The 23,534-nt window shown below is 39.8% G+C and overlaps 1 protein-coding gene across 2 annotated transcripts in view; it reads right to left on the bottom strand.

Annotated features, from left to right (window-relative positions):
- Positions 1–23,218, bottom strand: part of PIK3C2A (phosphatidylinositol-4-phosphate 3-kinase catalytic subunit type 2 alpha) — a 50,287-nt gene extending 27,069 nt beyond the window's left edge. Inside the window, exons 1-5 of one of the 2 annotated variants that reach the window (XM_058026393.1) lie at positions 23,153–23,218; positions 10,701–11,875; positions 5,182–5,288; positions 3,359–3,516; positions 380–500 (exon numbers count right to left, since the gene is read on the bottom strand). In XM_058026393.1, the coding sequence (XP_057882376.1) occupies positions 380–500; positions 3,359–3,516; positions 5,182–5,288; positions 10,701–11,810 (1,496 nt within the window). In that variant the 5' untranslated portion in view covers positions 11,811–11,875; positions 23,153–23,218. The remainder of the gene's footprint in view (positions 1–379; positions 501–3,358; positions 3,517–5,181; positions 5,289–10,700; positions 11,876–23,152) is intronic. The other variant, XM_058026394.1, reaches the window with a different exon arrangement.
- Between the last annotated feature and the right edge of the window lie 316 nt (positions 23,219–23,534).

The following is a 23,534-nucleotide window of genomic DNA, read 5'->3' as shown; positions in this document are numbered from 1 at the left end:
AACCATTTGGCTTTGGAAAAAAATTACAACAAAAAAAAACAAAAATCAAACCAAGAAACAAACAAAACCCTGCAAATCACAACTCCACCAATTTATTAGAAAACAGTTCATCTTTATTTTTTTTGCAATTTCTGAGATTGGAAGAGTGGTCAAAAGCTACAATACAGAAATGCTCTAGAAACATGCATCTGCATTAGAACAGAGTTGATGACAACCTACTTTGCTGCATCCCAGAGCAACTCCAAAAACTTCTAATATTTTCGCAAAATACATTACATTTTTAAGGTTTCTTTCACACATTTAATCACTAGAGATACACTTTCCAGTAACTGTGTCAAAAAGCATGAAATTAAGAATTAATGAAAAAGAGTTTGCTTACTTCTGTAAAACTTCTTCTTGGCCACAGACTTTCAGGATATAGCTGCCAATGTCCACTTCATTCAAGTCATCATGCACCCAGCAAAGTGCCTGCATTATTATAAGCTCAACAGGGGAACTCACTGTTTAAAGAAATTACATCTAAAAGTTAAATACAAATCTATAGCGAGTGATATTAACTACTGTTGACTCATAAATCGTAGCTATTTAATGAAATTGATTTTTGTACTTGTAGAAAAGACTTTTACATTTCTATTATCACCTAAATTTCATCAGTTGAGATCTTCACTTTTCTCTCACAAAGAAAGGTATCTCATAAAACTTGACTGCCATTATAAAAAGCCCAAAAAATCTTTAAAAATTAGGATACAGTGTAGTCACTTAACCAGAAGTACACAGTCTGCAGGACTGAGGATAGACTTTTTCTTTCTTTTTAAAATTTTATTACAAATTTGCCCTATTTAGCAAGGACTTCAAATAGGTAAGTGATCCCAGAGGCACTTTCAGTTTAAAAAACACTATCTGAAGAGTTGGAGATTGAACTCCTCTGTTTGGCTTTTGAGGAACTGAGAATCAGCTGCAGCTGAGGCAAATCCTACTGAAAATCCTTTTCCCCTTTTTCCTTTCCACCTGTCCAAGGAAGTTCCTACTTAGTACAGAGCAGATCTCAGTAAGCATCACCAAGCCTTTGCAAAATGCAACTCTTAGCTACCAGTATTTTTGCATCAGGCTCCAAATGCTTTTTGGAAAACAGTCTCTCTTCCATCCAGTAACTACAGAGCAAAAAAATAATCCCAGTCAAACCCAAAATCCATCCCCCACAGCCACCAGCTGTCACTGACTGAAAATACAGATAAGTTTGAATGAAACAAATGCTTAAATACAAAATGCTCTCTAGCCCTCTCTACCTAGTTTCTGACGATCTCCTTCAAATCATTTGCAAATAATATCAAAGTGCCTCAAAATTCTGTAAAAAACCTGTTGTATAAAAGCAATTTTATATTTCATCAGTACCTTCAGAGCAGGGTTTTTTTCCCACTCCAGGGACCTTCCGGATTTTCTCATTTTTTTTTAAAGATAGAAAAATTACTACTATGGTACATACAGAGAGGTAATGCCACAATATTTTTATAAGATAACACGTGCTTCATCTCTTTAACAAATGATTAATTATTACAAGCACAGATGTATACAAGCTCATATTAAGAATGACTGTGTGAAAGTCAAGAACAAGCAATGATGGGAAGTATAAATTCAGAAACACTTGAAGTCATTAGGACTGTTTAACTTATTATTGCATGAAATAGCTGTACTACCTTCAGCAGAGAATATATCTGGGAGTTTGTAAAGAAAAAAGGTGCAGAGATAGTTCTTGCAGGGATAGTTTCTGTGCTGTACTCACAGGCTGCACTGCCAAAGGTCTGCCAGCTCTGTGAAAACTACAAAGATGTTTCCACCTTTTCCCTGCCCTACATCTTATTCACAGACATTAATTTCTTGCTGACACACAATGTTTGCTCAGACAGAGCAAACTTCCACGCAAAGTCTAATAAATGAATGCAAAATGAATCCAAATAAGCTCTAAAGTTCATCCATTTCCCTTCTGAGCCCTTTCTACAAACAGCTGTCAGAGCACTGAGAGGCTGCAGCTCCTTTGAGCAAGACTGAAAGCCACACTAAAGTAAAGCAGCTCTAGCATCAGGATGCCGTTCCTGACCAAGAAGAGAAGGAATTGAAGGTAGAGAATAGCTTTAAATACCCTCATTACTAGTCACATAACCACCCTTCACCAGCTATAGAAGAGAAGTAGTTTAACTGGAATTAGTTTCAGCAAAAAGGGAGTAGAAAGTGCAAAGAAGAAAGTATGTTGGGTTAGAACACAAAGCACATTCCAAGCTAGTCACAAAAAACACTACAAATAAAGGTCTGAAGCCCTAACATTTTATTACCCTACCAAACCTTCTGTAGGAAAGGATTAAGCTTGTAATATTAGCAAAGTGTAGTCTTAAGGATTAAGTGCACAAACCCTTCCTAGGCTATATTTACAGTCCACCTCATTTCTTAACAAAAGATTATTAAGTCACCGCAGAATAAATGTGAGGCCCAGCAAATTAATATAGAATGAAAACCCTGATGCACTGAGAGCTTGTTTTTCCAACAGAGCAGCAAGTTCATGTAACAAAAAACTCCAGATCTTTTGAGAACAACCAGCTCTGAAGCAACTACACTGTGAGAAGTTGAGATCCAAATGATAACCTCACAAGTGACAGAAGTATAGAGAAAAAAAGTTTATTAGCAGTTATTTTATCAGCCAGAACTGCCAGAAGTTGACAGCATGCAGTTACAAATAAAACCACTGTGCAGTCAAGACTGCACAGAGAATATGAATTTATGTAATACAACCAGGCAAACCTCAAAGGTCCACCCCAAACCAAAATTCCTGGTTACCCACAAAACTGGGACAGCCAGTTATGGCACATGCAACAGTATTATTTTAGTGTTTGTGCTCATAAGCATGTACTGAAGGCAAGTAATATATAGTTTTAGTGTTTATTCCTATTCTCCAGCAGCAGTTTGCCTGAACTTTTAGATAGCCTACAAAAATTTGTTTTAAAACATGTTAGAGTGCTGAAATGAAAATTAAACATTAAAAGTCTCAGTCCTGGTGCCATTATCCCCTCAATAACTATAAAGTAAGAAGTCTTAAAAAACTGTTTTATTCCATCCAGCTATGGACAGAATAGTGTTTCTGGTTTGCTGGACTTTCCTTTTTTACAGTCAATAGAAGTTTATCGACTTCTAAATATTTTCTGATGGAGGCACTGACCCAGAACTAGGCCTTTCCTCAGTTACCTTTTCCACATTTCCCACAAACAACTCGTGTCCCTGAGACCCAGGGATTACAAAAACTGAAAGGCATTGTCCTGGGCTGAGTGTACAGGCTTTCACAAGCAAACTCAACTCAAGAAAAGGAACATACCATCACATGTGAACGTTACTGGTTGCTGGAATTCTTCAATTTCTATTGAAACCTTGATACTGGCACTCTCCCCACTTATATTTCTTTGCAGCATGATTGGACTCAGCACAAAACCTGGGTTTGTTTGCTGATCAGTACAAGGAAACTTGGTCCTCAATCTGGAAGAAGAGAAGGTTTATGAAACATTGCAATGGAGAAGTCCAAGACTAAAGCAAAATAACATGGTAATAACCACAAGGCAGAACAGTAAAGACTACCTTTGGCTCTCTGCCTAAATTGCATGTGCAAAGCACCATTTAATTATTCTACTCTCAACAGGACACTGCCCACAATAATCATGCAACTAGTAGTTAGACAGGGAAAAAATCATAAGTGTATAATTAGGTAGGTTTTCCACATAGCTTAAAATATATAATAGGTCAATTCTTACAGGACATATCCAACTTCTGCAGAAGTTAAGCTCTAAAACAGTTCTTAAAAAGGTAATTCACAGTTTTTTATAAAATTTAGTTAAAAAAAAAAACAAAAAAAATAAAACCAACAAGCCTCCTCACACATTTCAACTTTTAGAAGTCAAATCTGAAATTAGATACCATGCAGAAGGCAGCTATTCCAAGGTAGCTATTTCCAAGCTGTGGAAGTTGAGGAAGAGGCCCTAATTGAGGTAAAGGCTTTTATTTAGGACCCAAGCAGTAAGTACAGAATGTTTACCTACAAGTGAATAAACCATAGTTGGAAAGCTGCTTTTAATCTTCTGCTATTTAACATGGATAAAATAATTTAACTTTAAACTTCTGCCAATTTTTAAGTAACATTATAAAAATTAAGAACAGAACTACTCTATAAGGATCATTTATTCCATCATCTTGATTCTGGACAATATCAAGATCCTCCAGAAAGAATTGTCCAGTTGAAAATCCATCAGTATTTTAAACACTGGGTCTTGAAAGAAAGGATAACAATTAGATTTAACCAGAAAGTGTTGCAACAAGCCTCTCCTATGTGAGCTTTGTCCTAATAAACATCAGTAAGTTTCCCATATATACGAATTTTCATTGTTTTTGTGGAGTTTCTTTTTCATTTCACAAATATTCCGGCTTAAAAAAAATTGATAGTATCATTGATATTCAAAGATCTCTATTTCCTCCAATTACTTCTTGAATTTTGATCTCAAAAGTAAAAAAGGCAAGAGTAGTTTGCAGTAAGAAAAACACAGAAAAATTAATCTCATTAAATTGTGGCAGTAAGAAAAATATCCCACACAATCTTTAAGAAACTTCACTTCATCTTTAGGGAACAAAGCAGAGAAAAGCTTAAAGACTTTATGCTACTGAATTCCAGTTGTGAAAGCAACAAAAATAAAAGCATTTAAAGGTTGGAAATCCATGGAGTGATAGGACATTGCGAGGTGTCTCAGCTAATAAGAAACAAAAAAACAACTTTGAACTCTTTCATCAGAAATTGTAATAAAAAACCAATGAGACAAAGAAAAATACTTTGAGGATAAAAAAGATAAAAACAAGGAAAAGTGAAAGTCACAGGACCAAAATAAGAAAGAGGACATATGATAATATAATAATCTTAGTAGTGAAGATCTTAACAATTCTGTTGCATTCTTGGAAAAAAAAATAAACAAACCAGGACAAACAAAACCAGGAAAAACTGCGATAAGAAAAGGAAAAGGATACATACTGAAATCTATCCCATCAAGAAAAAAAAAAAAAAACAACTGTTCCTGTCAAGCTAACTGCAAATGAATCATTTAGCTTTTTGCTTTTTTTTTTCTTCTTCTGCAAGTTAATTCATATTCAGCCATTTCTTACTTTGTAACTGCTTCAGAAAAAGCTGACAGTTCTTGATTCTGCCCTTCAATTGCTTGGAGAAGCACGTTTTCTGTCAGCGTGCCAGTGGTCCCATTGTCTTTCTGCAACTCAAAGATAACACAGGATTTAAATAGCTGTAAACATATTCCTAAAGCCAGCAAAGCCACTTGCACATGACAGATTTTCATGAGCCTGAGGTTTACTATTAGTTTTATGTCTATTTCTACGTGGAGAAAACCATGTGTATCACTACTAACTTGGAAAGTATAGATTCACTGGAGCAGTGACTCCTTGACAGCAGGTCATTTATTTGCCAGCATCATTATCAGTTAATATTAAGTTGCAAGCAGTTCCTGAGCTCTCAGCAGTGACCTCTTGCATTTGGATTTGACTAAATTCAGCTGAACCACAGATGGAAGAAAAACATATTTTTCCTCCAGTTCTGCAATTCAAATTCAGTGTAGTTCCAGAAAGAACCACTACTTATCACTGGTGCCCATGATTATCTCTTCCTACAAAGCAGGAAAATACAAGTTAAAGACTGGAAGGAAATAGTATTCAGAACATCAAACTTACAACTAACCCCATGGAATCAACTTACCACTATTTTAATTCTTATGCCAAATGCTCCCATCACCTCCCAAAACTGTAAACCACAATCTTTAAAATATCCAATCCAAAAAGCAACTACTGAAAGAGAGCTGCAGTTTCAAACAGCAAAATCTAATAAACTTAAAAAACCAAAACAACACAGAACTGCAGCAGGTTTTAAATCCATATCTGTTTTCTGATCCAATTCACAACACAGCCATACAAAAGCTGGAGTGCAAAAAGCAGAGAAAAGTTGGAATAACCAGTGGAACTCAGCTGTCCATAGTATAACAGCCACCCATAGCCTGAAGGATTCCTGAAGCCAGATCCTCCCTGGAATCAGTTACATGACCAGTTACATCTTTCACCCAAAGATTTTAGAATGCTTATAGAAACATTTAATCCAACCACAAGGCAAGGAAAAAGCAGACTGCACTACAGTTTTTCCGAAAATCACTACAATTTATTCATATTTGAAGTAGTGATTAACTACTTAACTGGTATGTGGGTTATTTATTATTAGCCCAAATAGTCAGCTAATTTCATTAGAGTGTATCAGACAATATAGTTAAATTAGACTCTCAGAAAAGGGGTCAAATCTGAGAGAACCACATAGTGGCAGGTCTGTAAGCACTTTTTTCCCTTCAAATTAACTTCTTCAAGCAGTACAGCATAAACTTGGAAGAGATACAACCTATAATTGCCACCTGAATTGCACTTAAACCTAATTATTTCAGCTAAAATATTGGTTGCATGAGCACTGATCAGTCAAAAGGGCAAATTCTGTGTAATTGGGGATTAGCCATACCACAGGAGACAATTAGAACAGGAAGCTGCAAAGCCACAAAACTGAAATGAGCTGCAGGAGCATGCATAGTACCTTAAATTTAAACAGGTTACTCTATTGTAACATCTCAGACAAGTTCTATCACATAAAAATACTGGGCAACCTCACAAGACCTGCTAACCTGTGCAATTGTATCTAGTAAACACATTCTCAAGCACTTGCACACCATCACCACCAAAAATCACAAGGAAAGAGGCAGGGAACATACCCAGGGAAAGGCAAACACCTCTGATGAAGGTTCATCACCTGCTGGCTGGCACTCAACACCAAACTCAGCCACTGCAAATCAAGAAGCTGCCTCTACAAATGTTAAATTCTATTAATAAACTCTTTAAGGAGTATTACAAATAGGATGAAAGCATTAAACAAGGAGCCCACTTAAATAAAGTCACACCACTTCATGCCACTGTGTGACACTTCTGAATTCCTTACAGAAAAATTTGCAGGTTATTCTACTGTTAAATTCAAAGTTTGGGGAACTAACAAGGCATGTCAACACATGCAAGCTTAGCCAGGGTAAATAATAAATTCTAATCTAATGAGCAAATTAAAAACCAGATTTGGTTATCCATGGTTCACCTCAGGGTCACACTTGGCTAAGGAGAGAAACCTCATGTTATTACAAATATGTAATGATGGAAAAGACCTCCTAGTGGAAAACTAAGAACATCAAACACCTTATTTTTAGCTGAACTTCAACATTAATTTTTCATCACTTTTGGGAAAATAATTTCAGGACAACAAGCTCTGACAAACTAAGAATTCTATTTAAACCCACTGGACTCAGATGGGTTTTGAGTAACAACTAGAATTTTAATTTCTTTAACTTCCACTTGGGTCAATCTAGGAGGTGCAAAAGCTATCATCAGTCAAACAGGAAATAACTTGAAAGAAAGGACTTCAGGCCAAATGAGATAAATAGTTCATGTCAGCACAGGCTGCAAAAATAGAAGTGATCTGTAAATATAATTAATCTGAACAATGGCAAACAAACCCAAACCCCAATAAACTAACAAAAGTCAAGTTAAATAAAATTCCATGAGTATACAAAGTCACAATACTCAGCAGCTCTGTGGAAAGCAAGAGAAAACAACACATAAAAGAGGACAAAATGATGCTTCTGCTTTCAGAAATGAGTGACAAACACTGAAGTATTTAAGGGGGAATACTAAATGTATAGTTACTTCAAATATGAATATATACATAAAATAGGCAATACAAAAATAGATACTTCATCAAAACAAAACAATCTATTGATTAAGGGGTTAAACAGACAGTCATAAGTTTTGATAGAATCAAAAAATATTTTTGATTGAATCAAAATACTAATGTTTTTTTCTAAAGGGTCAATGAGACTGAGTTTTTCAGGAAGGGTTTGGGGGGAATGATCCTGACACGGTTAAGATGTAAGACTTAAAAGTATACTTTGAAGAACCTATAAACCCAGGGTAAATGGGGTAAAATACAAGAGAACTGTAAAAAATAGAGGCCACATAACTCAGCTTTCTATTATACTGAGTGGAAAATTATTTAAACTAGAAAATAAAGTAGAAGCACAGGATAGGCAAAAGAGATACTATCCAGGTTATATTTCAAAGATCTGTAATTGAGAGATTCATCTTTAAATCTATTTATTTTCTTCTTTAATAACTCAGCAGAAACAACCCTGCTAACTCACAGTCCTGTATCAGCACCTACCTTCAAAACACAGGCTATAACTAGAGTGTCTGGAGGGGCACAAGTGGAAAGTAAATCTCAAACCTTCAATTGGGCATTCACTGCAGAAGTCTGCTACAAATTAAGAACTTGTTTGAAAAAGATGGTGACTTAAAAATTAATTGATGTTGTTGTGCTATCATAAATAAAAGAGTACCAAGCAGGATGGCCCTGCCTGTAATGAGGGTTTATTGCTGATGTACAAGGCACGTGGTATCCTGTGCTCTCACAAAGAGAGCTAAATTCTCATAAGTCATCTTCAAAAAAATAAAAAAGCAAAGAGAAGCTCTCACACAGAGCCTGCAGTGAAAGCTGACAGAAAGTCACCATCTCTTGTAACATGTTGAGGTAAATATCAAAATGATTCTTTCATCTTAAGTACCTGCTGTTCCATCCTGAAAGAAGAACATTTGCTAAGAGCTAGTTACAAATGTGCTCTGCTGAAAATCAGATGACTGACGAGGAGGAGCTGGAGCAGCCTTTAAATCAAAAGTGGCAGGAAGAAAAGACCACATGTGAAGGCAGAGCCTGAACTTCATTTATGAACCAGGAGTCAGTACATGACATGCAAATAGCAGGAGACTGGACCTTATCAACAGGACAGACCCTTTGAAATCCCACATTCTTGAAAAAGCCTGGAATGCATAAAGCCAGATTTCATTCAGCAACCGTCAAACATCACTTCCTACAGACACCACCTGAGAAGCACTGCTCCAGTGCAGCCCAGTTATTAGCCAGGAGTTAATTACAGCCAACCAACCAGCACTGACAGACTGACAAACACATCACCAGGTGACACAGCAAACTGAGAAACAAACTGCTTGAGCCCAAATTTACATGCCTCTCCAAATACTACTAAATAACAGAGCTAAAGTATCACAGCTCAACAGCAAATGGGGAAAAAAAATCAAGTCAGACCCAAGAGCTGTACACATGGCACAAAACCAGAGATAAATGGATTTTTTGGGTTTCAGGGTGGTTTTTATTCCTTCTCCACTGGCCTTCTACTGAAGTTTTGCCAGAATACTGACACCTAACCCAGAAAAAACAGGAAACCCTTCAAATGAGGGGCCAAAAATTTCACTTCACTGGAAATTTAGACAGCTTTTTAGGCCACAGTCTAGTAAATATTCCTATTTCTGAGAAAAAACCTCCTCCAGTCTGGGGGTGGGGAGGGAAGATATAAGGAATTATTTGTAAAATATCCTTGAGTGATAACAGTTGGTTTTTTACAGCATGTCCCTAGCCTATTAAAAACACCTAGAAAAACAACACCTAAGATTTAAAACATCTGTAAACCAAAGTCTCCAAAGCAAACAAACAGTTTAATTCCTATTCTCTAACCAGTTCCTCCAAATACAATTTTTTTGGCCATTATCACACTTGCCAGGGTGCTAATTTTTTCCACTGAAAACTTCTCCACTTCTCTTTTAGTCCTCCAAAAAAAACCCCAATAGCCAGAAGTATTCATTTCCACTTTCTAGTGAGCTGACTAATATTTTAAAACACAATGTGGGTATTTTTTTGTGGTGGAATTATCACAGAAAAAAAAATATAGAAAAAGTTAAATAACCTACAGTTCTTTTACTGGACCTGGGAAAAAGTAGGATGCCCTAATGGTGTGTAATTAAGCAGGTGAGGCTGTGACAGTATTGATCACCTGCTGCACAGCTTGCTTTTGACACAAACTGCATGTGCTCCATGTTCAAAGATAGGAGTGCCATAACTAAAGCCCCCGTTGAGAGTTTGGTTTTGAATGTTTCAATAAAATGATCCTAGAGAATAATCTCTCAAACATCCTTTTGCCCTGCCTGATAAAAGTAACATCACACAAAGATGGTTTGCCTTCTTCTAGAGCAGCACAGAGTTTCTGACACAACAGCCACTCCACCACCCAGCACAGTATAACCAAAAGTTCTGTCCAGCATTCCTACACAGAAGGAAAGTTTTCTACCCTGGTCTTGTAAAAAGCAAGATAAAACTTTCAGTGCTTAGCTCACCACCTTTTTATTTCACAGCATCATGTGAATTGCTCATAAAATTGAAATATTTATCAATATGATTTAGACACTTTATTGTGCTGAGTATTATTTCTATTTCTTACTGGAGTGTTGAGTTGAAAACCAGCAATTTTCCCAGTAAATATGGAAGGATTACACAAGGGCAAAGGTATTTTGGGAGATAATTCAGTAGTTATATTCAATTTTCTGAACAGCACTAATACATATGCCATAACATCACATTATTTGGTCACTGCTCAAGCCAAGTAATACACATAAAATAAATAACAGACCTTAAAGTGTCTTTAAATACTGTCATTAATCTTTACTGTTATACTGCAATTCCAAGATAGTGATTGACATACCTGTGATGTTTGGCCCTGTAACTTTGCAAGCTGAGTTGTTCTCATGTTTAAGGACTGACTCCTCGTGACTGTGGCTCCAGAAGATTTCCCATTCACCTTTCTCTCCAGGTGACAATTTAGTAACAGCTTTTCTTCCAACAGAACAGCATCCCACGGATCTTCAGCAGTCATACCTGAAGGCCTCTCTCCATCACCCTCTGCCTTGTTTAGAGTCTCCGCAGTGTCCACTTTTGGTTTACTCAGAGGATCCAAATCCAGCCAGTCGAATTTACTGACATCCCCACAGCTCTCTGAGGCAGGCAGGTTGGACACTGCAGACTTTATGGAAGTCATTTCTAGGTCCCTGCTTGACTTCCCGTTCCTCAGGAACTCTGAAGTGCTTGCAATTTTGTCAAATACTTTTGCCATTTCTGGTGTGAGCACTGGAGGGTAGAAAGGTAGGCTTCCATGTGGGTGGAAAGGTGTGGTAGCTGCCAGGGGGTAGGAAATATATTGTGACTGTCTAGGAAGACCAAGATAAATAGGCTCTCTAGGGGGGTAGGACGACATACTTGGATGGAATCCATTCTGAAATACACCAGTCTGTTTTGTGTAAGAAGCTGAGGTGTAAATAGGAGGTAAAGTGCATGTCACAGGTGCTGGTATTCCAGGTGTCCACTGTCTCCTCTGACCCGTGGGCCCAAGATAAAATTGTGAAGACACAGATGGGCTCAAAATAGGACTTGCTGGTAATGTAGGTACTTTACTAGATTCAAAGTTGTCATCCAGCAGCAGTTTCTCTAGTTCAGCATGAGTAAGCTTCTCTATGTCAATGGTACTTAGTTTATCTTCCATGCTCTTGGCATCAGCCTCTGGAAACACCATGAGATCATGGTCCTGCTTGTTATGAGTCTGTGCTTTTTGTCTGGGGCTGCTCAAAGAATGAAAGGTTTGTTTATTACCAGCTACACCTCTCTCTTTCTGCATCTTGGCTAACGCCTCAGCTTCCATCTGCAGTGCCTCCTCTTTGTCCACATCTTTTGCCCTTGGGGCTGACAGAGAAGGTGAGGAGCGCTGTTTGAATCCATTGCTGCTGGATATCTGGGCCATGCCGCACGAGCAGGTGTCCATGTAAAGCAGCAACACTTCCCTTGCACTGCCTGTCCACCCTTGGCTTCAGAGCGGATTCAGCAGACCTGGAAAGGAAAAGAAACATTAGAAACACATGCAACAAATCATACATGGACAACTACTGTCACACACCACCAGCTGACTGAGTTGCACGTGTCCCTCTGAAACCCAGGATGTAAAATTTTGAAGAGGCCAATTTTTGTTTATTTGGGGGGAGGGAGTGTCAAACTTAAAAAGAAGCCACACAAATAAATACATGGTCACTGAATTATGCAAGACCCATTTATTTGTCTTACTCTGCCCACTGGTGCTAGTAAGCACTTGGCTGCTTTTGGCCCCACTAGACCCAAGGCACACAAGAGGCACCCTCAGGTACGTAGCGGTTTTCAGACTTGAGCAATCACACAGGTGCAGCCTTGGGAGCAGAAGTCATTCTAAAGACTACACAAATACAGCATTCATAAAGCACGTTATCAAGAGGACTTCCACCTTACTTCACCAGATTACAAACCAGACCTTTCAAACTGCTGTACCATGCTTGTAATGGTCATAATGACACCGAAGGACCTCTCTTCATTTGGAAAATGTTGTACTTTACCCTCTTAAAAATAATGCTTATGAAATGATATTTCTTGGACAAGCAAAAGAAGCTATTTAAGTACAGCTGCTCATTGACTAATCTCTTTAACAGCCCTTTACAGGAAGTGTCATTCACTACAGGTAAGGAAAGAAACTCCTAAAGGTCACTTTTGCTTAAGGCCACCACTAAGAAAATGGTATTTTACATTTCTCCAGTTCCTGTCTTGTGTTAAGGACTATGATACAACTTCCCATATTCACCACAATCTCTATGCAGACTCTTTATTAAAATAATCTTGCAAGAGATTACCACAAGAACTGCATTATTTTTCAGCATTATTCCTACTTTATTCTGCAGCTTTTTGCACAAAGCAGGGTCTGAGCTCAGGAGATAAGATGTCTTCCAGCAACAGCCAGTATGCACACTGAGCAGCAGGATAAAAATCAGGAATAATGAGTTTCTGCTAGGAAGGTTACATAATCAGCAATCCTCATTAAAACACAGTTTCACTGAACTAGATGAGCCTTGTAGATGGAAATCATTCTGGGTTTAAATCTTGCAACAATCTACAAATTAAGAATTTTCTGCAGCAAATAAGGCAGATAACTCAAAATTCTTTATGTTCTCTTTCAATTCACACCCATTAGAAGGGTTTGGATTTTAGATAGGGTTTTTTTTCCCCCTTCTTGAATCAAACCAGCGAGATGTGCTTCAAACAAAGTGACTGTATTTCTCTGGACTCCCCACACAGACAGCAAGATTCTTAGCAGATTTATAACAGATTCTTTAAATTCTTTAAGTCTGGCCAAGCTTTTGTTTTATCTACTTCATTTCAATGGCTTATAGTGTGAAGGACAGACATCTTTATAAGAGGTTCTATACATTTCAGCTCAATCTGAAGACAAATCCAAGTGAAACACCTCACAAAGCAAAATTAAATCAGAAATGATGTTACAATTACCAAGACAAGTACACGAAAGAGGATGTCTTCAGAAAGACTGAAACAGTGACAGACTAACAGGATTATAAAACCCTGAAAACCACACAACTCAAGTCCTGGGGCAAAAAGTCTTAAGGAGGAGCTTTGGAAGTTACAGGTATGAATGAAGCCACAGGATAATGATGTAAATATTCAGCACAGACAAAGTCTACAGAAAAAAAATTGACACCACAGCCTCTTTCGTACAGTATATGAAGCTGCAGTGTTTGACACCCATTAAAGCCATAAATATTGCCATTAAGAAGAAGTCTTGTCCTGTCGGCTGCCTATATCCAGAGCTCAGCATAAAACACAATCAGAAAATAAATTTAAAACCCCAAAACTATTTTGCTGGCTTCCTTTATAAACAATGTAGGCCTCTGGTCCCATTAATGGCACAATTGTGGCCTTCAATTATTTAGTACACTCCTGTTAGCAGGACAATCATACTAAAGCTTCTCCTGAAGATGTACTGAGTATTTTGTAGATGGTCTAAGCCCACAGCCACAGATAATATCCTAATGAGACATCTCATATACTTGACACCACCTTCTCAGACTGTCTAGAAAGCTAAGCTGCTTTAATCTCTTCATTAACTTACAGCTGGTTTAAACTGCTATGTCAGATTTTAGATGCAAGAACACCCTGACTTACAAAGTCCTCTCAAGAATTCCAAGAAGCAGCAGCCTGAGGAAGTGCAGTTTGCAGTTTTCAGAGTGTTGCTGTTGCCTAAGGATTCTAAAGAGCACCTGGGCTTTTTCCTGAACTTTATTAAAAAAAAATAAAATAGAATCATACCTTCTGAGACTATTCGAACTGCTTGGGCTACAACTTACAAGATTATCAATCCATTCAGGGGCTGCTTGATAATTACAAGCGATTTTTTCTTAAGCAGATGGAAAAAAATTAATACAATTTTCAGAGTATTTATATAAAAACAACAGCCAGCTCTTAAAAGAAAAAAAAAGCCTTATTTGTCTGCTGAATGGCCTTGATCTCCATACCAGCAAGCAGTCTCCTGTTCACAAGGAGAGTCACTGTTCCACCAAGTCACAACTGCAGATAAACTCACATTCCTCAGCTCTGAGAAACACGGTGCACAGCTGCCACAGCACCTTCATCCACAGCATCAGGAGAACCCCAGCCATGCAGTGAATGCTTGTTTATCTCACAATTTCACATTGCAGGCTGTATTTCGGTCAGTTTATGATAGCACACTTGCACTGACAAATCCAGTGACTTCCAGCACTCCAGATAGAAGGTTATTGTTAGTGGTTATCTGAAAAATTGAATTCCAGCCTTATTCTTTGTAAGACAGCCTCAACAGCATACATACACATAATGGGATTGCTGTATTTAAGTCCTGTCCTTGGGAAACTCCTAAAGTCAGTGTATAAATTTCCATCAAATTTCATAAGCAGACTGCAGGCTTTTTTCAAACAGTTCGACATAAAAAAACTGATACAAAAAAATCTTATGAAATTGCAATAGTTTTGGCAAAACTTCATGCTGCACGCCAGTTCTAAGCAGTAAATTCATATAACACATCAGAAGAAAAGCTCCCTAGGCATAAGCATGACTAAAATACTGATAGATCTCCTTTTAAATGCTAACCATGCAGCATTAGTTAACTTTTTCATGTAACTTTAGCTTCACTTTGAACCTCTCACTTTGCAGCCATTTAAGTTCAAAGGCAGAGAGTGAGCAGAATTTAAACTTCTCCAACATTTACAAAGAGAAGGGCAAATTCCAACAGGATCATCTATCAGCCGGGAACTCCTCAAACACTCAGAAAAATAAGTTTCAATTCAAATCCTGGAATCCTGAACCAATACTGACCAAGCTATAGGAACTCACCAGAAGTTTGCAACAACTGGAGGTCACTGAAGACCCAGAAGTGATCTTTACAGAGCTAGGAGTGCTCTCATCTGAACTGCTGCACACTATTTTAAGTAACAGTAATAATCAGTTTTCAGCTGTCAATCTGTTCACCTTCAAGAGCCCTCCTCTTGCCAAGCACTCTAAGAACGTGAGAAACATTTCATTTACTTTTAAAGGAAAGCCAAAGCCATTGAAGAGATTATAACAGAAATTCAGAAGTAATAAAACAATCCCTACACCACTTACTTGTCCCCTAATTTTGAAATTAAACAGACACATTCATATTTGGGTGAAGTTGCCACATTTCCACTGCTCTAGCAGAACATCACCTGTTTCCTTTAAAAGTGGGTCTAAAACCTCAACCCTGAGCAAGGGTAATGTCTCTTGCAGTCAGGTTTCCCTAATTTGGGGCAGTATTTTCCTTCTCAACCAGCTGTGATCCGACAGGAGTCTGCAAACCCCTTTGGCTCCAGTCTAGCAGGGTTTCTGCAAGAGCAACACTTCCTTGGTAACAATTTTATATAAATGCATTTAGAGCCAAAAGTTAATCTGATCACTCAAGTACCTGTGCACTGCTATACAATTTTGAGTACTGCACATCACTCATTCTTCCAAATGAATAAAATACTCTTAAAAAAAAAAATAAAATAGCAAGAACGCATTAATACTCAAGAACCAAGAAACTGCAAGATGCCTGACCATCTCCTTCAGATCAAAGCATCTACATGGAATGGAAATGAATTTTAGATTTTCACTTAGGCTTAAATTAAAAAAAAAAAAAAATATATGCACTAGTCTAGCAAATACATAAAATGGAAGCATGAAGAAATTTCTTTCCAATAAGGAATTTATAGTTTTCTGGTAAGAAACTTCAGGGAACCAATACAGGACATTACATCCCTACCAGGACAAAGACTCCCAAAATCAAAATTAGTTTCCTATCTTAATGAGCAGGGGATGACTTCAGCAGACATAAATCGTTTTACCTTAAGCAGAGGTAATCTCACCATCTGCTCATGTACATGTCACCATTCTTCTCTATTCCAGATGAGTTGCACAGCTTTCTTTCCAAAAGCACCCAAGGCTTGTAATACCCTATTTATAATTTGTTCTACTCAAGCACAGAACGTATTATTTGCTAATTTCTTGACAAGAAGTACTTTATAGCTATCAGAAATCAGTGCACATAAATTCCCTGGAGTCCAAGCACTAAATACAGAAGCAATGATAACAAGTCAGGCCATTTCCTGCATTCCTTATAAAGCAAGGCTCTGGCATACAGTAGCTAGTGCTTCCTCAAAACAAGTGCAATTTTCAAAGTAACTTTGAGGTTATTTTGCCATTAGAGAAACCAAAAATAAAAATACTTGAAGCATGTGCCTCACATTGGATCATAGCTAACTTAGGAATTAACAAATCTTGCCCGCATACCAGAGACAGTAGCAGTTTTATGGGAAATCAGGGAAAACTTAGCAAAATATGACAGCAGTAAAATACTGTGGAAAATATTAATCATCTGCAAAGGAATTCATAGCCAGACATTTGCCACAGCAGGAAAACTCCTTAGCAAAAAAAGAAACAAAAAAGTCACAGGAACTTTGATGTTCAGGAGCCCTCTCTGCCAGATACATTCAGATTGCTACAAACTGAGAAAAAAAACTGAGCACATACTCATGGCATGACTTCTTGAAGTAAAGCTGTTATTCTTTTAAAATAATGTTAGGTTTAAACTGAGGGTTTTCACAATAACAAACAGTTCTGAAAGGTCAGTGTGATAGAACTGTATAGCTTTACCACTATCTTTCCACTAAAAACTTAGTAGCTTCTCTAATCCAGTCATTTTATTACAATTAGTAGGTGCCTCCTTACAAATGAGATAAACAAAGTTAACCAGAAAATTGAATACATTTTGTTTCAGCTCATATCTACAGAACCTCCAAGGACAATTTCACTTGCTCAAACACAGTTGCAATTTTTAATTAGGCACAAACCCTGAACCAACACTAATTTCATTTGTTTTGCTCAAATAATTCAGATCATAAATACCTAAGCCGGAACTGCATCTCTTCACTCTGATTTTGAAATTTCATTAGTGCCTAAAAAGTACAATTTCATCACAAAACCTTTGATCTCAAGGGATAGAATAGGATGTTTCTAGCACTAGAACAGGAAGTCTCAGCCTTTAAGGTCTTTCAACATCAGCAACAAATCCCTTGAAAAATCCAACCTCAGCTGTTTCACTGCTTATAAAACTGTATGAACTACTGAAATCAATTTTCACCCAAGACACTGTGCAGAGGATCATTAGTAGATGTGGCACACTTTGTAGCTGCTGTTAAATTTGAATCTTCGGGTTTTGATCAATGTTTCAAGAGAGAAAAAGCATGGCTGCATCTGTCGTGATGCTCCAGGCAGATCCCCACAGATCATGTGTTTCCCATGGCCACACTCTTGCCTGCACTGGTCTGCACCACTGGCCACTGCAAGCTCATCCCTCAGTAGATGTGGGTGCATGCAGATTTGGTACAGCAGGTTTGAAAGCTTACTCAGCACATCTCTGCTGTTATACTCCTCCCCTCAAATTCTGAACCTAACCAGCACTCCATTTCGGTCTGTGAAGAGATAGATGGGGTGATAAAGATAACTGAATTCCATGAAAGTTTCATAAAAACAAAAACCCTGACTCTGCCAAGAACACTGGGTGTCACAGCTCAAAGAAAACTGTAGCATGAGCTCATACAACTGGACCCTGCAGATTTATCACCAGGATAAACTTTACAAATGATTGAATCGTGGCAAGAAGTCCTTAAAGCCAATCAGAGGAAGACACAAATCAACAGGAAACTTGGCATGGGTTTCATCAGCTGTAGAACTACTCACCAAACTTTGCATCCCTGTATTTCTCCCTAGCCTGTTCTCAGCTCTCTAACAGCATCCTTCTATCCTGTTCCTGCCCAGTATTTTCGGGATGCAGGTACCAGAAAAGAGCAAGAATGAAACTGATGGCATCCCAGGCTGTCTCATTCCGATGCACTTGGCCAAGATAGTTTTTTCCATGCCTTACAGCCAAGCTTATTACCCTCATTGTCTGACAAAGGCTAGGAATTCAGTTCTGTTGCAATATTTCTCCTTACAGAATAATGCTTTCAATTCCACTTCTCCTGTTTCAAAAGTCTGCTTTTAAAACCTTTGCATTGGTTCCCTTGCTCTACAGACACCTAAGTGGTGCTTTTCTCCACGTCACCCTGACATACACAATCCCCCACCAATGCCACTTTTCAAAGGCTACTTGAAAACACTCAGGCAATACAAACTTTCACACAGAATCAACATTAGCTGTTGGCTTTTTCCCATTCTTTAAACGAGGTCACTGTCCCAAATATTTTGATTCCCCAGCTGAATAACTGGTGCAGTAATTCCTGACTTGCAAAGTAATTTTATTCTGGAATATCACTTTCATGGAACAATTAAGGCTGGAAGGGACCTTAGTTATTCATGCAGTGTGGGGCCTGACCCCAGTAGAGCATTACAAATTACCTGGAGCATGTAGATAAACTAGTACTTGCATTAATCCTGATCCCAGTGGTACTAAACAGAAGACAGACAACATTTTAAACTACATATCAAATTTTATCAAAACCATAGAAAGTGTCTAGTGTAGGTAGAACAGAGAAAGAGGAAAGAAACACCTGTGCTGTCTGCTTCAATTACCACAACAGAGATCCCCAAACACTTCCTATATAGTTCTACAATATTTTGCAGCATAGAGAGGACAATGCTAAAATATCAATTTTTCCTAAACTATGTGCCTGAAGTAAGCCCTGCAGACATCCTCCTATATCACAAAACATTGAAAACACAGCGAAGTGCAGGAGGCTCATGATGCAAGGCACAGAGGCTGTTAGCACAGGGAGATGAAAACAACCCTCCCCCACAGAGATCCTATTTTACTCACTGTGCAGCAGCGCACAACACACACCTTCAACAAAACATCATCAAAAACATCCATGGGGAGGAAACACTGACACCTCAGCTGTGCCCACACTTAACTCTGTATCACTGTATTAGTATCACCCTACCAGCCTAACCTAATGCAATTCTGCTGCAGTAGCCAAATTATTTCCACCACTTGCTTCAGCAGCTGAGTTTCCCCTCAGGCAGGAAACTTGCACAGTTTCAGATATAACCAGCAGATGCTTCTTAGTCACACACCTCATATTCACAGGAGATTGAGCAGAATTGCTGATTACTAATTGACAGAAAAAAATGCACCATTCACGTGTACCTCGGGGCTTTATCCATTAGAAAATACTAAATGCTTATCACATGTATTGATTCAACAATTACAGGGTTTGTTTGGGTTTGGTTTTTGTACAGTACACAGGTAGAGAACTGAACAGGGTGGCTACACTCAGACCAAAGGTTCATCTCATCCTTATCTTGTCTCTAAAGGTGGCTTTGGAAATGCAAATGGGAAAAAGCTAAACCAACATAAACACTTCCTCAATACCCTTCTAGTGTCCACTAATTTGGCACTCGAGTACTTCCTGAATCCTGAGGGAACTTCTCTAAGATGAAAAAGTTCATCAAGAGTCCTCATCAGGAATTTGTCCAGGTGGATGCTGAACTCAGGTAAACTTCCAGCTCTCACCTTATAACACCACACTCTGCTCCTCTGCTGTGACTACATCCTAAGCAGAAGATCAGATCAGTTATTGATGACCTGTTCTTGATCAGTCCTTACAAACATCAACTACAACCTCAGTTATTTCCTCGGGGTCACCATGCACTAAACAACCTCCAGATCTGAACTAGTGACATTCCCTTAGCACAAACAGCACAAGCTCCTCACACTCTACACACTGCAAGTTGTGGCTGGGTTTTGTAAGTGATGTTTTGTTTGTAACTTCAAATTACAAGTTCCATGAAACATGCAGACATACCTTCTCCCTCCCAGTTCCATTTCTTCCCTCTGAAGTGACCATCACTTGGACAGCTTAAAATAAGGAAACACTTTCAGGCTGCATTTCTACAAAGTTACAGATTGAAGTAAAGCTTCTCATAACTTGTTTTATGTGAGCATTGACGAAAGCATTTCATTCTAAAATTTTTATAGCTTAAGTGAGGTTTATCATTACTGGCACACCGAAAGATTTTCTCCTTCCCTTCCCTGTCCAGTCTGGAAACAGCTTCACCATTCTTCTCACAAAGTTACATCACGCCAACCTCCTCACCTACAAAGGAGCTGGATGATGCTGTATTAGATGACTAATTTTATTGATGATAAAGACTGAACCCTGGTTCTGGCAATTAATTACACATCCACATGTTTTACTTAAAATAGAATGATATGTTTACACAGTTACACATCCATAAAGCAAACAACTTACATTTATGTAATACTCTCTCATTTTTAAACTTGCTGTATTATCCTGAAAACAAATAAACACCAACAAATAATTTCTGTACTGACTGCAGACACTAAAAGGCAATACTTCTAAAACAAAAAAACTGGAAGATCTTTACCTGAATGTCTTTAAGACTCATGTTATATTTTATCAATTTTAGTCATGTCAGTGTTGGACTTCGACTGTTCTACCCACCAATGTTACTTCACTGCAACTTTTGAAGCTCCCACAAGGCAGCCTTAAGATTGTTCAAGAGTTTAAAAGACAAACAACATGCAATCCTGCTTTAATAAAATTCAAATCTAGCATTCATTTTTCTAAATAACCCCATACCGTCTGGTTTTGGTCCCACATCAAAGCCTAAGACAACAACAACAAAAAAAAGCCTTCCAAAACATCACCTCAGCATTTTTATTCCTTAAACAACTTTTAATCCAAATGTCTTCAGCTAGGCAGCAAATACAACTGCAACACTGAGTAAGAAATACCACCAGCTTCAATTTCATTTGAGAAGCATGAAACAAAGGAACACAGAATCAGTATTTTTTTTTTACTTGACATTTTGAAATGCATCATTCTCCATTTAAGGCGTTCAATTTTCTTTGTTAGTACACAGAGAGCAACTCAAATCAGATAAAAATCACTAAACCATCAATTTCCATACAATGATTATATGTCCTCATGAACCTTTGAGCTCTCAGAGATGGCAACAATAACCCACAGGAAAGAGGAACCTCAAATACATAAATCAGGGTTACTAATGCACTGTAATTAAGACAAATCTATTTTATTAAATCAATCAAAATATTAAATATTTCCAGAGATCTTTGTGTTTTTCATAAACAAGCATCTCTAAAAGACGTAAAATAATACTCAAATACAGCACATCATTTAAGAAGATGAGACTCTAAACAACCTACTGCTTGTCTGGTTTGTGATCCTCTCCCCAAAACGTCATTTAACTTCCAGTGTTTGAAATTTCTGCCTGTGTTCTCTCCCTCTGCCTTTATCTTCTATGCAGCTTTCTTTCACTGTCCCCTTATTCTTACCGGTTTTGCTCCAACTTGCTTTCACAAAAGAACAAACACAACCCTAAAAACCAAACAGAACTTGGTGGGAATTATAATCCCTTTCTCCTTCTCCCACAAATGTGCCAAGTGAGGCCAATTTAAGCAACTTCTCTTCCTCCCAGATGCATAAAGTTTTTTACAGGCCCACTCTCAGTGTTGGGAGAATGAAGCACACAACTGCCTTCAAAGCCAACAAAGCCATATAAAAAATACTTTTGTCTGATTTCATTTCCCCTGCCCCATTTCTGCTTCCCCTTTGGATTCTTCATAAATCATCCATCACTACTACTCCTGAACACAGCTTATATTCAAAGCAAGTATTGCACAACATCTTGTACAAACATCAGACATTTTTTCTTACATTTTCAGTTCCCTTTGGGAAGAGATCCGCATTAAACATGCAATGTTATCGGTTAAAACCTCTGCATCTTTCCTCTAGCCCAAATCAGTTTAACTGTGCTATGCTCTGGTTTCAGGCTTGTCGTAAGTAATACAATGAGTAGAAAGACCATCAGAATAATCTCCTTTTCTTCCAAATGCTTTTAACTGCATCTTGCTACCACATCCTTCCCCCAACAACAGCATAGCTGAAGTGGGAGGTTACTTGCGCTAACAAAAGTACAGGAATACCTTTTTTATTGTGTTGATACAGAATAATAAACTAGAGCGAGCCAAGAACAGCAAGGTGCTCACAAACTTCCGTGTATCACTAGAAATATCGGCAAAGCTCCGGGAGGAAACAGCAGAGCTGTTTAGGGATCAGCTTTGTAAACATCCAACTTTTCTGGAACCGCAGCCACGCACCAACCCGGGCCGAGCCAACCCCGTCCAAAGCCAACCAGGTGATGAACACAAAGGAGACCTAAACCTGCTGGGTGTCCGCAGCGACCGCCAAGGTGTCCCCTACGCGGGCACCTCCCGAGCTCCCCGCTCCGCGCCGGTGACAGCTGCCCGCCGCCCGGAGACTTCAGCCCCGGGTCCAAACAGCACCTCGGGCACCTGCGGAGCGCGGGCAGCGGCTGCGGACGGTGCGCGCCCCGAGCGGCGCCGCTCCAGCGCTCCAGACGCGCAGCTCCCGGCTGGAAGCGCTTCCCGCAGGCGGTGCCGCCGCCGCCCGGCTCGGGGAGCCCGCAGAGCCGCGGGACGGGACGGGACGGGAGCGGACGGGCCGTGCGGACAGCGCTGCCCCGGGCCCGGGCCCGCCGCTCGCAGGTGCCGCCCGGCAGCGCGGGCAGCACCGGGGCCGCGCCAGGGCCGCGCCGGCGGCAGCAGCAGCGCCCGGAGGCCGAGGGTCGCGGAGACCCCCGGGAGGGGCGGGCGAAGCGGGGCACGGCGGGGAGCGCAGCGAGCGGCCCCGGCAGGGCGGGGCCGGGACGGCGCGGGGCCCGCAGCTCAGCCCGACCCCCGGGACTCCCCGCGCCTACCTCGGCCATTTCCCCTCGTCCCTGCTGCTCCCGGCGGGAGCGCTCCAGGCTGCGGGCAGCTCCCCCCGCTCCGCCGCGCTGCGCTCACTTCCGCCCGGCCGCGCGGGGCGGAGCGGGGCGGGGCGGGCGCCGCGCCGGGCCCGGCCCCGGGGCCGCCTCACCTGAGCCCGCAGCGCCGCCGCGGCCCGGCCCGAGCAGGGAGCCCGTCCCGCCGGGGCGGCCGTGGGGGGGCCGCGGGGCCGGGTGGCGCTGGGGTGACTCTCCGTCATTTCCTCCCCTTATCGGCCGATCTTCCCAAGAATGCTCGGCATGACTGGGAACTTGCCCAACGCACCAGAAGCGGCCGTCGGGGGGGCTGGAGCCGCGGCGCGGACACAATGAA

Source organism: Melospiza georgiana, chromosome 6, assembly GCF_028018845.1.
Source record: "Melospiza georgiana isolate bMelGeo1 chromosome 6, bMelGeo1.pri, whole genome shotgun sequence".
Lineage (NCBI taxonomy): Eukaryota > Metazoa > Chordata > Aves > Passeriformes > Passerellidae > Melospiza > Melospiza georgiana.
This window is presented reverse-complemented; position numbering and strand designations above follow the sequence as displayed.